At 37.0% G+C, this 14,490-nt stretch overlaps 1 protein-coding gene across 5 annotated transcripts in view; it reads left to right on the top strand.

Annotated features, from left to right (window-relative positions):
* Positions 1-14,490, top strand: part of HOOK1 (hook microtubule tethering protein 1) — a 73,683-nt gene that overhangs the window by 39,750 nt on the left and 19,443 nt on the right. For all 5 annotated transcript variants that reach the window (XM_025288608.3, XM_044944915.2, XM_025288609.3 and 2 more), the window contains 3 exons: positions 682-822; positions 1,905-2,106; positions 3,124-3,234. In XM_025288608.3, the coding sequence (XP_025144393.1) occupies positions 682-822; positions 1,905-2,106; positions 3,124-3,234 (454 nt within the window). The remainder of the gene's footprint in view (positions 1-681; positions 823-1,904; positions 2,107-3,123; positions 3,235-14,490) is intronic.

Below are 14,490 nucleotides of genomic sequence, written 5' to 3'. Positions count from 1 at the left end.
GGGTTCAAAGTATTTATTCTTTATCACAATCTATACTTGGAGTTCATATTTCACCACTTTATGTGCTATGTACATTTTTGGGTAACTTTATATGGTTTCTCTTTTTTTTTTGAAATTAAAATTCCTATTTGAACTAGAGAACCAGGCTCAGTGTTTCAGAGTGATAATGAAAATTCAGAACATTACTGGCTTATCAGTTCTTACAAGTAACCACACTAATGCAAGATGTTAATAATAAGGGAAACTGGGGAATGAGACAACCATGAGGAAATATACAGGAACTTGGTACTTTCTGTTCAGTTTTTCTGAAAAAAAAAAAAAAAAAAAAAAAAAAGTCTACTAATTTTTTTAAGTAAAAAAAATCATTTGACCATAAATGTTAAGAGTTTACTTTTGGACTTCTAATTGTCATTGATCCATATGTCTAGCTTTATGGTACTATGATAGTATCATGATTACTGTAGCTTTGTAGTAACTTTTAAAATTGGAAAGTATGAGTTCTCCAACTTTTTTTAAGCTATTGTTTTAAAACTAAGGACTAGAAAGTAGCTTATTCCTTTAGTTTTTCCTTTTTTGAATGTGAAATCAAACATTTTAGAAGTTAGTTTTGCTAAGCTCATATCTCAGTGAAAAAACAAATAATGGAAATTACATTATAAATATTTGTTTTCTTTATGCAAGGCTTGAAGCTGCAAAAGATGATTACCGTGTTCACTGTGAAGAACTTGAAAAGCAATTAATTGAATTTCAACATAGGAATGATGAATTGACTAGTCTTGCTGAGGAAACAAGAGCCCTGAAAGATGAAATAGATGTTCTTAGGTATGGCATGTCTAAATATAATTATGTCACTTCTCATTTTGGTATTCTATATTTTAATTAAGGAATCTTACAGTTATACCTGTGTATCAAGTATTGATCAATTTTTATCCAAGTTCCTAGTCGTTACTTCTTTTATGTTAGTTGATAGTTATGTGAAGTTTTAGGATAATATTTGATTCCTATTAGGACAGATTTTCATATTGGAACCGTTCTTATTTCTGATTAAAGAAGACGATACCTTTTTCTTAAAAATTTGTAAGCTGTTACTTTTAGATACATTTGACTTGACCTTCTTGTACTTACTAGTACATCTTGTGAAATTTTTGTGTAAGAAATGTATTCTCACAAACCATATTTTGACATTTGATAAAATATAGACAAGAATCCTAGCATTTATTTCAAGATTATCCCAGGTTCTCTTATTGTCTTTGACAGTACAAAGTTTATAATGAGCTTTGCCTGCAAAATGTTAAGCAAAGAATCTGTTTAAATGATTTTTTATGTTAATTTTTCTTAATTAACCATTTCTTACAGTTTTTAATGTTCATTTAAAACAAAATCTTTATAAGCATTAATTTTAACCTTCACGTGATATTGAAGTGATTCTGTTTATTTATTTTTTCTCCATCCCATTTGTCAGGTGTGCACAACTCTAAAGGGAAGTGCTTTGCCAAACAAATTATAAATTCGGTCAACTTACTGAATATATCAAATACTTACAACAAACTACATTAGATTTATGCACATAGCACAACTGGCCTGTGAGCTAAAATGCAGCTCAGAATTGTTCAGCTGTATTTACAAAACCATTCTTTTTTTATACATTGTTGTGATATATAGAATAGTTCAATAATACAGTGTGTCAAATTTTGAGCATTTTATTTTGATGACTTTATAACAGAAGGGTTGAACTTTTTGAGCCCGTTTCCAGATTTCTCACAAAGTTAATGATTTCTTTTCTCTGTCCCTCTCATTTTTTTGACCAGTTGATAGTTCATTTGGAAGACTCGTTTTACAGCCAGAATAACACTGTTATGTGCATTTACTTGTTTTTACATAGTAATGTTTAATCTTTGTTATAGGGCTACCTCTGATAAAGCAAATAAACTGGAGTCTACAGTTGAGATATATCGTCAGAAGCTACAAGATCTGAATGACCTTCGCAAGCAGGTGAAAACTTTACAGGAAACAAACATGATGTACATGCATAATACAGTCAGCTTAGAAGAGGAATTAAAGAAGGCAAATGCTGCACGCACACAATTAGAAACATACAAGAGACAGGTAAGAAAATATCTAATTTTTTTTAATCAATAAGATTGAAAGAGTATAACTTTTCACTCCTTAAGAAGGATGTAGCAGTGAATAAGCACTGTGCTGTGCTTAGTTACTCAGTTGTGTCTGACTCTGCAATCCCATGGACTGTGTAGCTTGCCAGGCTCCTCTGTCTATTGGGATTCTCCAGGCAAGAATACTGGAGTGGGTTGCTATGCCCTCCTCCAGGGGATCTTCCCAACCCAGGAATAGAACCCACGTCTCACACATTGCAGATGGATTATTGACCATCTGAGCCACCAGGGAAGCCCAAAAATACTGGAGTGGGTAGTCTATTCCTTCTCCAGGGAAACTTCCCGATCCAGGAATAGAACTGGGGTCTCCTGCATTTCAGGTGGATTCTTTACCTGCTGAGCTACCCAGGAAGCCCCAGATACTCACTACTTGTAGTCAGTCGTGTGCTTATTTTCACATGTATCTTCTATCTGTAATTTTAATTCAAGAGTTGATCATTGAGTTTGTGTTTTCTAGGTCTTTTGGACTTCCCTGATAGCTTAGTTGGTAAAGAATCCATCTGCAGTGCAGGAGACCTCGGTTTGATTCCTGGATCAGGAAGATCTGCTGGAGAAGGGATAAACCACCCACTCCAGTATTATTGGGCTTCCCTTGTGGCATTTTTATTGGCTTCTGAGCTTGTATACTTTGGGAATATTTTATTGTTTCATTAACATTTCTGATAACCAGGGATAAATACCTAGAGAATGGAGTTATAACCTAAAATATTCTCTTTTGTTATTTATCAAACACCCTAGAGAAACAGTAGAAGACTTATTTATGTTTTTTTGCTAAATTATTATTTGTGTATTTTAAAACTTATTTTAATTTTTTATTTCCATGCCATTTCCACGAATATTTAGAATTAGACTGTAATCTTACTATAAATTTTATTTCCAGTTCATTTATTGATCTCTGAAATGCTTTGAATATTATATACTCTTTATTTTCTACTTTTGTTTCTGATAAAAGGTTCAGGATCTTCATGTTAAACTTTCCTCTGAATCCAAAAGGGCAGACACACTAGCATTTGAAATGAAGCGGCTTGAAGAGAAACACGAAGCTTTACTTAAGGAAAAAGAGGTAAACATAAATATAATTGATGTGAAATATGTATGTCCTATTTTAGTTTTAATATTATCCTTGCTGTTTTAAGAATGGAAGTGATGTAACCAGTTCATCTTTCTCCAAATTGAAATTAGTGATGTAAAAGAAAGTCTTGTAGAAATTCTTTGTGTAGTTTTGTTGTTTTTTTGATATAATAAGATGAAGTCATGTCTTAGTGCATGTGTTCCAGCTCTAGACTGTCAATTCCTTGAAAGCAAGGACCATAGATGCAATTTTTAAAAGCTTTATTAGGATATAATTTACATATCATAAATTTCACCGATTTAAAAGGTATAGTTCAGTGGTGTTTAGTGTATTCAGAGTTGGAAACCATCATCATTTTTAGAATTCTGTCATTATTCCAAAGAGACCCTGTGCCTAATAGCACTTATTCTGCATCTGGTCCCCTTTTCCCCAGCCTTAGCAACCATCATCTACTTGCTGTCTGTGAATTTGCCTGGTCTGTCTCAAATATATAACCATACACTTTATGACTTTTATGACTGGGTTCCATCATTTAGCATAATACTTTCAAGGTTTATCCGTGTTGCAGCATGTATCAGTACTACATTCATTTTTATTGCTGAGTAGTAATCCATCAGACTTTATTTTGGGGGGCTCCAAAATCATTGCAGATGGTGATTGCAGCCATGAAATGAAAAGACACTTACTCCTTGGAAGGAAAGTTATGACCAACCTAGATAGCATACCCTTATGGCAGAAAGTGAAGAGGAACTAAAAAGCCTCTTGATGAAAGTGAAAGTGGAGGGTGAAAAAGTTGGCTTAAAGCTCAACATTCAGAAAACGAAGATCATGGCATCCAGTCCCATCACTTCATGGAAAATAGATGGGGAAACAGTGGAAACAGTGTCAGACTTTATTTTTCTGGGCTCCAAAATGACTGCAGATGGTGACTGCAGCCATGAAATTAAAAGACGCTTACTCCTTGGAAGGAAAGTTATGACCAACCTAGATAGCATATTCAAAAGCAGAGACATTACTTTGCCAACAAAGGTTCATCTAGTCAAGGCTATGGTTTTTCCTGTGGTCATGTATGGATGTGAGAGTTGGACTGTGAAGAAGGCTGAGCGCCGAAGAATTGATGCTTTTGAAGTGTGCTGTTGGAGAAGACTCTTGAGAGTCCCTCGGACTGCAAGGAGATCCAACTAGTCCATTCTGAAGGAGATCAGCCCTGGGATTTCTTTGGAAGGAATGATGCGAAAGCTGAAACTCCAGTACTTTGGCCACCTCATGCGAAGAGTTGACTCATTGGAAAAGACTCTGATGCTGGGAGGGATTGGGGGCAAGAGGAGAAGGGGATGACAGAGGATGAGTTGGCTGGATGGCATCACTGACTCGATGGACGTGAGTCTCAGTGAACTCTGGGAGTTGGTGATGGACGGGGAGGCCTGGTGTGCTGCGATTCATGGGGTTGCAAAGAATCGGACACGACTGAGCAACTGAACTGAACTGAATTGAGTAATCCGTTATATGGATATACCCCATTTTATTTATCTGTTCATCAGTAGAAACAAAGTGCAATTGGGTTGTTTCCACATTTTGCCTATTAAATGAATAATATGGCTATGAACATTTTTTTTTTTTTTGCCAGTATATTGTTGCATCTTTTTTTTTACTTTACAATATTGTATTGGTTTTGCCATACATCAACATGCATCCGCCACGGGTGTACACATGTTCCCCATCCTGAACCCCCCTCCCACCTCCCTCCCCATACCATCCCTCTGGGTCATCCTGTGCACCAGCCCCAAGCTTCCTATATCCTGCATCGAACCTGGACTGGTGATTCGTTTCTTATATGATATTATACATGTTTTAATGCCATTCTCCCAAATCATCCCCCCCTCCTCCTCTCCCACAGAGTCCAAAAGACTGTTCTATACATCTGTGTCTCTTTTGCTGTCTCGCATACAGGGTTGTCGTTACCATCTTTCTAAATTCCATATATATGCGTTAGTAATCTGTATTGGGCTATGAACATTTATGTACAAGTTTTTATGTGGACACACGTCTTCATTTCTTGAATAGGTGTTGAGGAATGGTATTGCTGGGTCATATGGTAGGTGTTTAACTTTTTTTAAGAATTACCAGACTTTTCTAAAGTGGATGAACCATTTTTAATTCTCACTAGTAGTTTGTAAAAGATTCAAATTTCTCCCAACTCTTGTCAAATCATATTGAGTTTTAACTTTGGCTATCCTAGTAGGTATGAAGTAGTATACCATTGTGGTTTTGATTTGTATTTCCCTAATGACAAATGATGTTGAACATCTTTTCATGAACTTATTGACCATTTCTGATTTTATTTCATTGAGAAATGCCCCTTCAAATTCTTTAGACCACATTTTATTTTTTATTTGCTTTTTTATTTTTGAATTCTAAGAGTTCTTTATATATTCTAGATACAAATCTCTTGTCAGATACATGGTTTGCAAATATTTTCTCCCATTCTGTGAGTCATCTTTGCACTTTTTAAATGGTGTGTGTGTGTGTGTGTGTGTGTGTGTGTGTTGCAGCAGAATAGTTTTTTATTTGATGAAAACAAAGTTATCTACTTTTTCTTTTGTGTTTTTTTGGTGGTGTTTCTGTGACACCATTGGGTAACCTTAAGGTTATAAAGGTTTATTCCTCTGTTTTCTTTTAGGAATTTTATATTTTTAGCTCTTATATTTACTCTGTGATCAATATTGAATCTATTTCTATGTGGTGTGAGATAGGTTTCTAACTTTCTTCCTTTGTGTTTAGATACTCATTTGTCCCAGCACCATTTTTTGACATGACTGTTCTTTCCCCCACTGAATATTCTTGATACTATTGTTAAAAATCAGTTGACATGGTCCTGTAATGATGGATATATTATACCTTTTTCAAAACTCATAAAAATGAAACAAAGAATGTACCCTAATGTAGACTTATGTCCTTTAGTTAATAATAGTATATCACTTTTGGCTTATCAGTTCTTACAAGTAGCCACACTAATGCAAGATGTTAATAATAAGGGAAACTGGGGAGTTGGTGAGGGGTGGGGATGATGGAATATATGGGAACTTTGTACTTTCTGTTCAGGTCTTTTTTAAAAAAAAAAAAAAACCTATTAATTTTTTTAAAGTAAAAAGAAAGCATTTGGCCATTGTATTTTCAGAAGAATTTGAAAATGCAGAACATATTATAGGAATAATGTACATTTATCCTATGATAATGCATCTGTGGCCAACGGCAAGAAAATTAAATGTCTCAGGACTGATATTCGTAAACTACTACTTTGTATTTTTATATCTGTTAGAATCAGCATTGAAGGTACCATTTAAAATAGAAATATATCCTATAAAAAGAACAATTTAGATAGCTTGAATCTATTTTGTCATTTTATTGGAATAATTCCTACCAGAAGCCTTTTGCTGTAATAGTTGATAGGATTATGGAATTTTAGTACTCTTTTTGAGTTTTCTGAGTGAAATCAGTAAAATAGTCACAGTCTTGAATATCAGATAAGAGAAGTATCATAAAAGTGGAGAGAATCTCAAAGATCAGATAAAAGAGAATTGAAAATCTAGGCATTTGATGTTTTCCTCAAATATTCCTTGCAACAATACAAAGAATAAATGAATAAAAGAAAAATAGGTTGCTATAGGTTCTTATCATGATGTAAGATGAAGACCACTTTTTAGGATAAATGCTTCAAAGATGATTTATCAGCATACTGTTTCATACTTTAATTATAATTAATAGTGTTTCAGTGAATTAATTCACTATTTTTCATTGCTTTTCTTTGGTGTTCCAGATTCATAATAGATTATATATATTTTAAATCAAATTATACTCTTTGATGTTAGACATTTATAAAGGATTTTTTTGAATTTCAAATGAATGACTTAAAACCCAGCTTTTGGAATGTAATGCATTTGTAGTTGAGCATTTAACTGTTAATTTTTAAGAGTCCCTCTCACCACCTTTGTATACTGCTATGAAATGATGTATGTTCTATATGTTTTCTAAACAGATAATAATTTTGAAAAGGAAATATTTTCATCAACACTGGAATACTTTGAAATTTTTTATTGTGCTTATTGGAATTGTTGATACATTTTGTATATACTTTGTGAGACTGAGACCAGAGAAGTTGATTCTTATTCAGTTTACAGTAATAATAGGTTATTTCAGAATAATTAGATTTTTTCCTTTTCTCAAGGTAAAACTTCACATTAAAAAATTTTTTTCTATTAAAAAAAAAAAAAAGCATTTGGCCACAAATGTTAGAGTTTATTTTCAGATTTTTAACTGTCATTGATATACATGTCTAATTTTATGGTAGTACCACACTGTCATGATTACTGAAGCTTTGTACTAAGTTGAAATTGGAAAGTATACTTGTTTGAAATAAGTTCTCCAACTTTTTCTTTGGAAAGCTATTGTTTTGGTTATTCTGGATCTTTAGCATTTCATACGAATATAAGGGTCAGATTATTGTTCCTGCAAAATAGCCAGATTGAAATATTGATAGAAATTTCCTGAATCTGTTGATCAGTTTGGAAACCTGGCCACCTTAATAGCATTAAGTTTTCTGATCCATTAATATGTCATAACATTCCATATATTTAGGTCTTTAGTTTCTTTCAACAGTGTTTTATAGTTTTCATTTTATAAGATTCGTACCTTTTAAAACCGTTCATGAGTGTTTTATTCTTTCTGTCAGTGCTAACATATAGAAATACAATTTATTTTTTGACATTGATCTTATATTTTATTTACATCCTTGTTGGATTCCCTTAGTATTTCTAGTAGTTTTTAGTGAATTCTTTAGTATTTCTATACACAAAATCAGGACATCTGTAAATACAGATAGTTTTATTTCTTTTTTTGCATTCTGAATGTCTTAGTTCTTGTTAAATTGTCCTGTCTAGAACCTTCAGTACTTTGTTGAAAGAAATGGCAAGGTGAGAGTATCTTTCTCTTGTTTCCAATATTCAGAAGAAAGCATTCATTCTTTCACCATTATGTGTCTTATTAGTTGTAGATTTTATTTGTAGATGCCTTCTGTCAGGTTAAAGAAGTTTTAATTCCTAATTTATTCCATGTTTTTATCCTGAAAGGGTACTGGATTTTGTCAACTTCTGTTTCTGGGTTAGTAGGATGACACATAGTTCTTGTCTTTTACTATATTAATGTCATGTATTACATTGATTTTTTTAAAATCTTAAACCAGTTTGTGTTCTTAAGGTAAATTCTACTTAGTCATAGGGTATAATCACTTCTGTATGTTGCTTGATTTCAGTGTGCTGGTATTTTGTTGAGTGTTTTCCCATCTGTATTATAAGAGATATTGGTTGGTAGTTTTGTTTTGATGTCATTGCCTGGTTTTGGTGTCAAGGTGATATGATATAAAATGCATTGAGAAAATGTTCCTGCATTTTTGGTCTTAGCTCACTTAAAGTCTTTGTCTAGTATGTCCACCCACTAGTGTCATCTCATTGACTCTTTCTGTTAACTGTTCATTTTTTTCCCCCTGTGTAAGTATTTCTCTATTTCTTTGCATGTTTTGTTTTTTTGTTGTTGTTGAAAATATGACCTTTAAAATAATAATGTATTTCAATTCTGGAAATCAGATTTCCCCCCAACCTCAGGGTTTTTTGTTTTTGCTGGTTTTTTAGTGAGTCTTTTAGACTAATTCTATAAAGTTTTTCTTTCTTTGTAAAGTTTTTTTTTCTTTGTAATGTGGAGCCACTGCATTCTGTGCTCAGTAACCACTGAGATCAGTTAATGATTTGTCAGCTGTTTCCGTAGATCTCCCAATCTTTGCCAAAGGACTTAATGTGTGTTTATTTTGGAAAACATCTTCAGTTCTTAGGAAGTTTAAAACTCTGCCTTTGCCTTTATTTCCTGTTTGCACAGGGCTTCAAGTTTATCCAGAGCTGAGACATTGGGGTCCTCTCAGGTTATTTCTGGGCATGCACACAGCTCTGTACATAGTTGACCTCCTGGATCTACAGGAATATGTTAGGACTTTTTAATGTCCTCTATGGATATCTTAGTTTCATTGAGTTAGACAAGGCTGTGGTCCTAGTGTGATTAGATTGACTAGTTTTCTGTGAGTATGGTTTTAGTGTGTTTGCCCTCTGATGCCCTCTTGCAACACCTATCGTCTTACTTGGGTTTCTCTTACCTTGGGCGTGGGGTATCTCTTCACGGCTGCTCCAGCAAAGTGCAGCCATTGCTCCTTACCTTGGATGAGGGGTATCTCCTCACCGCCGCCCTTCCTGACCTTCAATGTGGGATAGCTCCTCTAGGCCCTCCTGCACCCTCACAGCCAGGGCTCCGGGTAACTCCTCTCGTCACCGCCCCTGGCCTCGGGCGTGGGTTGCTCCTCCTGGCCGCTGCCCCTGGCCTCGGGCGTGGGGGCATGGGGTAGCTCCTCCCGGCCGTCGCCCAGGTCAGTAGGTGCCCAATATGTTACTGGAGATCAGTGGAGAAATAACTCCAGAGAGAATGAAGGGATGGAGCCAAAGCAAAAAGAATACCCAGCTGTGTGACTGGTGATAGAAGCAAGGTCCGATGCTGTAAAGAACAGTATTGCATAGGAAACTGGAATGTCAGGTCCATGAATCAAGGCAAATTGGAAGTGGTCAAACAAGAGATGGCAAGAGTGAATGTCGACATTCGAGGAATCAGCGAACTAAAATGGACTGGAATGGGTGAATTTAACTCAGATGACCATTATATCTACTACTGCGGGCGGGAATCCCTCAGAAGAAATGGAGTAGCCATCATGGTCAACAAAAGAGTTCGAAATGCAGTACTTGGATGCAATCTCAAAAACGACAGAATGATCTCTGTTCGTTTCCAAGGCAAACCATTCAATATCACAGTAATCCAAGTCTATGCCCCAACCAGTAACGCTGAAGAAGCCGAAGTTGAACGGTTCTATGAAGACGTACAAGACCTTTTAGAACTAACACCCAAAAAAGATGTCCTTTTCATTATAGGAGACTGGAATGCAAAAGTAGAAAGTCAAGAAACACATGGAGAAACAGGCAAATTTGGCCTTGGAATATGGAATGAAGCAGGGCAAAGACTAATAGAGTTTTGCCAAGAAAATGCACTGGTCATAACAAACACCCTCTTCCAACAACACAAGAGAAGACTCTACACATGGACATCACCAGATGGTCAACACCGAAATCAGATTGATTATATGCTTTGCAACCAAAGATGGAGAAGCTCTATACAGTCAGCAAAAACAAGACCAGGAGCTGACTGTGGCTCAGATCATGAACTCCTTATTGCCAAATTCAGACTTAAATTGAAGAAAATAGGGAAAACCACTAGACCATTCAGGTATGACCTAAATCAAATCCCTTATAATTTTACAGTGGAAGTGAGATATAGATTTAAGGGCCTAGATCTGATAGATAGAGTGCCTGATGAACTATGGAATGAGGTTCGTGACATTGTATAGGAGACAGGGATCAAGACCATTCCCATAGAAAAGAAATGCAAAAAAGCAAAATGGCTGTCTGGGGAGGCCTTACAAATAGCTGTGAAAAGAAGAGAAGCGAAAAGCAAAGGAGAAAAGGAAAGCTATAAACATCTGAATGCAGAGTTCCAAAGAATAGCAAGAAGAGATAAGAAAGCCTTCTTCAGCGATCAATGCAAAGAAATAGAGGAAAGCAACAGAATGGGAAAGACTAGGGATCTCTTCAAGAAAATCAGAGATACCAAAGGAACATTTCATGCAAAGATGAGCTCGATAAAGGACAGAAATGGTACGGACCTAACAGAAGCAGAAGATATTAAGAAGAGGTGGCAAGAATACACAGAAGAACTGTACAAAAAGGATCTGCACGACCCACATAATCACAATGGTGTGATCACTGACCTAGAGCCATACATCCTGGAATGTGAAGTCAAGTGGGCCTTAGAAAGCATCACTACGAACAAAACTAGTGGAGGTGATGGAATTCCAGTTGAGCTATTCCAAATCCTGAAGGATGATGCTGTGAAAGTGCTGCACTCAATATGCCAGCAAATTTGGAAGACTCAGCAGTGGCCACAGGACTGGAAAAGGTCAGTTTTCATTCCTATCCCAAAGAAAGGCAATGCCAAAGAATGCTCAAACTACCGCACAATTGCATTCATCTCACACACTAGTAAAGTAATGCTCAAAAATCTCCAAGCCAGGCTTCAGCAATATGTGAACCGTGAACTTCCTGATGTTCAAGCTGGTTTTAGAAAGGGCAGAGGAACCAGAGATCAAATTGCCAACATCCGCTGGATCATGGAAAAAGCAAGAGTTCCAGAAAAACATCTATTTCTGCTTTATTGACTATGCCAAAGCCTTTGAATGTATGGATCACAATAAACGGTGGAAAATTCTGAAAGAGATGGGAATACCAGACCACCTGATCTGACTCTTGAAAAATTTGTATGCAGGTCAGGAAACAACAGTTAGAACTGGACATGAAACAACAGACTGGTTCCAAATAGGAAAAGGAGTACGTCAAGGCTGTATATTGTCACCCTGTGTATTTAACTTCTATGCAGAGTACATCATGAGAAACGCTGGACTGGAAGAAACACAAGCTGGAATCAAGATTGCCGGGAGAAATATCAGTAACCTCAGATATGCAGATGACACCACCCTTATGGCAGAAAGTGAAGAGGAACTCAAAAGCCTCTTGATGAAAGTGAAAGTGGAGAGTGAAAAAGTTGGCTTAAAGCTCAGCATTCAGAAAATGAAGATCATGGCATCCGGTCCCACCACTTCATGGGAAATAGATGGGGAAACAGTGGAAACAGTGTCAGACTTTATTTTTCTGGGCTCCAAAATGACTGCAGATGGTGACTGCAGCCATGAAATTAAAAGATGCTTACTCTTTGGAAGGAAAGTTATGACTGACCTAGATGGCATATTCAAAATCAGAGACATTACTTTGCCAACAAAGGTTCGTCTAGTCAAGGCTGTGGTTTCTCCTGTGGTCATGTATGGATGTGAGAGTTGGACTGTGAAGAAGGCTGAGCGCCGAAGAATTGATGCTTTTAAAGTGTGGTGTTGGAGAAGACTCTTGAGAGTCCCTTGGACTGCAAAGAGATCCAACCAGTCCATTCTGAAGGAGATCAGCCCTGGGATTTCTTTGGAAGAAATGATGCGAAAGCTGAAACTCCAGTACTTTGGCCACCTCGTGCGAAGAGTTGACTCATTGGAAAAGACTCTGATGCTGGAGGGGATTGGGGGCAAGAGGAGAAGGGGACGACAGAGGATGAGTTGGCTGGATGGCATCACTGACTCGATGGACGTGAGTCTCAGTGAACTCTGGGAGTTGGTGAGGGACAGGGAGGCCTGGCGTGCTGCAATTCATGGGGTTGCAAAGAGTCAGACACAACTGAGTGACTAATCTGATCTAATGGACCTAATAGGGTTTTATTTATTGATTTGAAGTATAGCAGCATTTAAAATACGATTTTATGTTACTTTTCAGGTTCTGGAAAACTCATTTATACCTGAGCCTTTTTTTCAGAGTGTAGAAATTTGTCATTTGACTGTCAGCTGTAAAATAAAACCAGTTGAGTTTGGTGGCTTGGTCGTGTACAACTTTTTGCAACCCCATGCGGAGAAGGCAATGGTACCCCACTCCAGTACTCCTGCCTGGAAAATCCCATGGACGGAGGAGCCTGGTAGGCTGCAGTCCATGGGGTCACTAAGAGTTGGACACTACTGTGCGGCTTCACTTTCACTTTTCACTTTCATGCATTGGAGAAGGAAATGGCAACCCACTCCAGTGTTCTTGCCTGGAGAACCCCAGGGACGGGTGGGCTGCCGTCTCTGGGGTCGCACAGAGTCGTACACGACTGAAGCGACTTAGCAGCAGCAGCACTGGAGCACACCAGGCTTCCCTGTCTGTCACCCACTTCTGGAGCTTGTTCAAATTTATGTCCATTGAATCGGTGTTGCCATCCAACCGTTTCATCCTCTGTTGTCCCCTTCTCCTCCTGCCTTCAATATTTCCCAGGAACAGGGTCTTTTCCAGTGAGTTAGTTCTTCGTATCAGGTGGCCATAGTATGAGCTTCAGCTTCAGCATCAGTCCTTCCAATGAATATTCCAGCCTGATTTCCTTTAGGATGGACTGGTTGGATCTCCTTCCAGTTCAAGGGACTCTCAGGCATTTTCTCCCACACTCCAGTTCAAAAGCATCAATACTTCGGCACTCAGCCTGTCACAACCATACATGACTACTGGAAAAACCATAGCTTTGACTATATGGACCTTTGTCCATAAAATAATGTTTCTGTTTTTTAATATGCTGTCTAGGTTGTCATAGCTTTTCTTCCAAGGAACAAGTGTCTTTTACTTTCGTGGCTGCAGTCACCATCTGCAGTGATTTTGGAGCCTGAAAAATAGTCTGTCTCTGTTTCCATTATTTCCCCATCTATTTGCATGAAGTGATGGGACTGGATGCCAGAATCTTCTCTTTTTGAATGTTGAGTTTTAAGCCAGCTTTTTCACTCTCCTCTTTCACCTTCACGAAGAGGCTCTTTAGTTCCTCTTTGCTTTCTGCCACAAGGGTGGTGTCATCGGCATATCTGAGGTTACTGTTATTTCTCCCGGCAATCTTGATTCCAGCTTGTGCTTCATCCAGTCCAGTAAAATAAAATGGCTAATGACATGGAGTCCTAGCATACTATCCCTGGGAGATAGTGGGTTTTCACAGATTCATACTTCCAATATGCTGTTTACAGTAATAGAAGGAAATAACAAGTCTCTCACATCTCTTATACACTGGACTGTATTCTAGATATTAGACAAACTTCTCCTCATTCACTACTCAGAACACCTTTTAGGGGCTTATGAATCAGTATCTCTATTTTGATGATAAAGATCTAAAGCCAAAGAGTCAGTAGCTTGCCTTAAATAATACAACTGGAAATAGTAAAACTGATTTCAAGCCACACTCTGTTTGCCTCCAGAGTCCATATGCTCTTATTACTCTAAAGTTAAATTTTTGTACTCTGTTGTATAATACATTCATTTGGTTCAAAGATAAGCTATCTAGTGGGAAAATCACAAGCTTTGTGTTATATAAAGTCTTGTTATTTATGTGATTTACACAAGAGAAAATTACCCCTTAGCACTAAAACTAAAACGTTGTCTTTTTTAATTAAGTAGGGAGCAATTATCAGATTAACATATTAAGGTAAATTATCTTAAGTATAAAGTA

The sequence above is a fragment of the Bubalus bubalis genome, chromosome 6 (assembly GCF_019923935.1).
Source record: "Bubalus bubalis isolate 160015118507 breed Murrah chromosome 6, NDDB_SH_1, whole genome shotgun sequence".
Taxonomy (NCBI): domain Eukaryota; kingdom Metazoa; phylum Chordata; class Mammalia; order Artiodactyla; family Bovidae; genus Bubalus; species Bubalus bubalis.
The sequence above is the reverse complement of the archived record's forward strand: the minus strand, read 5'-3'. Positions and strand labels throughout refer to the sequence as shown.